General features: G+C 39.8%; 1 protein-coding gene across 1 annotated transcript in view; it reads left to right on the forward strand.

Annotated features, from left to right (window-relative positions):
- The first annotated feature begins 551 nt into the window (after positions 1 to 551).
- The window catches only part of LOC143301981 (CTD nuclear envelope phosphatase 1-like), a 34,564-nt gene continuing 31,876 nt past the window's right edge, over positions 552 to 3,239 (forward strand). The window contains exon 1 of the mRNA XM_076616461.1: positions 552 to 695. Within this exon, the coding sequence (XP_076472576.1) occupies positions 597 to 695 (99 nt within the window). The 5' untranslated portion in view covers positions 552 to 596. The remainder of the gene's footprint in view (positions 696 to 3,239) is intronic.

The following is a 3,239-nucleotide window of genomic DNA, read 5'->3' on the forward strand; positions in this document are numbered from 1 at the left end:
ATTAGGCATCTGCCTAGCAGCTAAAGCGTGGCGTGTATGGATTTGTCCGAACAATAGGGCCTTAACTGGTGTACCTGTCGATGAAAGCACAAAATCTAATTCAGTGTTGCATGTGTGTGTGTGTGTGTGTGTGTGTGTGTGAGAGCTTGTGGGTGGTGGCAGGGGTGGCGCATGTGTAGCGTATATGGATCAATTCGCATGCCTTAAAACTGAAACTTCCAGAGAAAATGTTAAACTGAAGAACGAACTTGAATGTGTCGAATATTTCAACCTTTGCCCATGAACCCATGACAAGAACACATTATAGCTTAGGTCATATTTATTTAGTACTGATGCAATAATTCTCGGGAAAAAGTGACAACAGTGAATGCTGGGCTTTTTGTCCGCCCACAGTATTGTAACCAATGACTCTTGGTTCAATTTCCTGTAATAACTTCCGGCGAAAGGTGACCGTAAAGGCTTGTGGGATAGGTTCATGGCAGTGTAAATGTGAAATTTATTGTCTCCCCGCGCAATATTTTTTCAATTTTTGTGTTCGTGTTTGACCCCGATTTACCCATTGCCTTATCCGAAAAGTGTCTGGATTAGTTCCACCAATGCTTAAGTACATTGGTATGGGCCTGCGAGGATTCTTTGTTTTGGCAGCTAAGATATGGAGTTTTGTGTGCTACATTTTCAGACGACAAATTCGGTCGGTAAGTTTCGCTTGTTATTTGCTTTACCTGCAAACAAGACTCTAGAGTGGATATTTGATACTTGGCGTTTCAGAACATTGATAATATATCTGGAAGATTGTATGCGCATTATGCAATGAAAAGAATGAATGAAATGAGACTTTCGTTCAAAGCTCGCGATCCCAGTCAATCGAAATCAAATCTGTTGTGGTAGTGACGACTGTAAACAGTGGGATGCAGTAACCTGACTCAGTAACTGATGAGTAAGGTGATCGTGGTAGATGTTGTAACCGGAATCTTGCCATTTATAATTTTCCTTGCGCAACATATGATTTAATTATATGATTTAAGATGAACCATCTCTGAGTGGAGCAATACACTGACCGAGGCTGTGGTTGGAGCTGCGTCCCCTGGCGTGTTGACGTTGGGAGCTCGTAAACTCCACCAGTAGTGTGTGTGTGTGTGTGTGTGTTGTGTGTGTGTGTGTGTGTGTGTGTGTGTGTATGTATACATGGCCCCCCCCCCTCCCCCGCATCCCCCCCCCTCCCCCTTTTACAAGTGTCAGAATAATCAACTTGATGATTGTGGATATTCTAGACACTCTACTCTGATGATGATGATGATGATGTGAATTTACTGCTTTGTTGTAGCAACACAAAATATTTTGACATTTTGATTGGCAGGTTGGCATGTGATAACAGTGCTTTTGATTCAAATAGTGATAATATCCACGTTTCTTCCCCTCCACTCCTCTGTGGGACTGACGGAGTAAACGTCCACACCTTGTTGTGTACACTGCATGCTCATTCCGTCTTCAGGGGAAGAATTGTAGTACTTTTGATTCCACATTGTATATACAGACAGAAATTAGAAACACACACACACACACACACACACTACATTCTTCTTTCTTTCCGCTACATGACCTCTTCTTCTTCTTCTTCGTTCATGGGCTGCAATTCCCACGTTCACTCGTATGCACATGAGTGGGCTTTTACGTGTACGACCGTTTTTACCCTGCCATGTAGGCAGCCATACTCCGTTTTCAGGGGTGTGCATGCTGGGTATGTTCTTGTTTCCATAACCCACCGAACGCTGACATGGATTACAGGATCTTTAGCGTGCGTATTTGATCTTCTGCTTGCATATACACATGAAGGGGGTTCAGGCACTAGCAGGTCTGCACATATGTTGACCTGGGAGATCGTAAAAATCTCCACCCTTCACCCACCAGACGCTGTCACCGTGATTCGAACCCGGGACCGCTACATGACCAGCATCAACTCGTCAATGACTCTGTCATGGTTGATGCATGCTGGGTATTTTTGTGTCTCCATAACCCACCAAACACTGACATGGATTACAGGATCTTTAAGTTTAACTGCGTATTTGATCTTCTGCTTGCATAAGTACACACGAAGGGTGATCAGGCACCAGCAGGTCTGCTCATATGTTGAGCTGGGAGAGACTGGAAGAATCTCCACCCTTTACCCATCAAGCACCGTTACCAGGATTTGAACCCAGGACCCTCAGATTGAAAGTCCAACGCTTAAACCACTCAGCTGTTGTGCTGGTATAGATGCATACATGTATAATATATACAAACATACATACAATGATACATATACATATATATATATATACATATACACGCACATAAATATTTATACACTCTCTCTATATATGTGTGTGTATATATATATATATATATATATGTATGTATCTATATTGTATATATTATATATATAATTTATAAATGTATACATTTATACAGTATACACACATGCATACATACATGTATATATATACACACATACATACTTGATAATGATACATGTATACATTCAAAACCAAACACACATGTATATTTAGCAAAATTTTTCATGGTTATGATAGGAAGCTTACAAACATGTTTTTATTTATGTAAAGTTTAAACATGCATGCATAAAGTCAGAATGCAGAAGGCAATTTATGAAGGAAAATCCCACGATATAGTGTTACTAATACTATGGTATACTTTACTTACTCAGTAGTCAGTTACTATATATATATATATATATATATATATATATATATATATATATATAATTATATACACATGTCTTCTTCTCTGAAGGTCTGCCTGTGCAATAATAGTGTGCGATAAATTACATGTGTTTAATGAGTTCTTAAGTTCCTCTGTGTATAATATAGGTCTTCTTCTCTGAAGACCTTGTACTGTCCAGCTCTCCCTTGAGTTTCTTATCACACACACACACACACACACACACACACACACACACACACACACACACACACACATATATATATATATATGCATTCATATATATGACGCCAGTTTGTATTAGATGGTATCCAGTTTCAGTGTCACTGTGTGTGATTTATCCACATTTTCATGTGATGTGCAACCTGGTGATACTGCAATCATCTGCATGACATTACACACAGTGTCTTATTGGATAAACAAACAAGGAAACACACACACACACACACACACACACACACACACACACACATATCAGTGATAGTGAAAAGACGCTAAACTAAAGAACGAACACACACACA

This window comes from Babylonia areolata, chromosome 28 (assembly GCF_041734735.1).
Source record: "Babylonia areolata isolate BAREFJ2019XMU chromosome 28, ASM4173473v1, whole genome shotgun sequence".
NCBI classification, from domain to species: domain Eukaryota; kingdom Metazoa; phylum Mollusca; class Gastropoda; order Neogastropoda; family Buccinidae; genus Babylonia; species Babylonia areolata.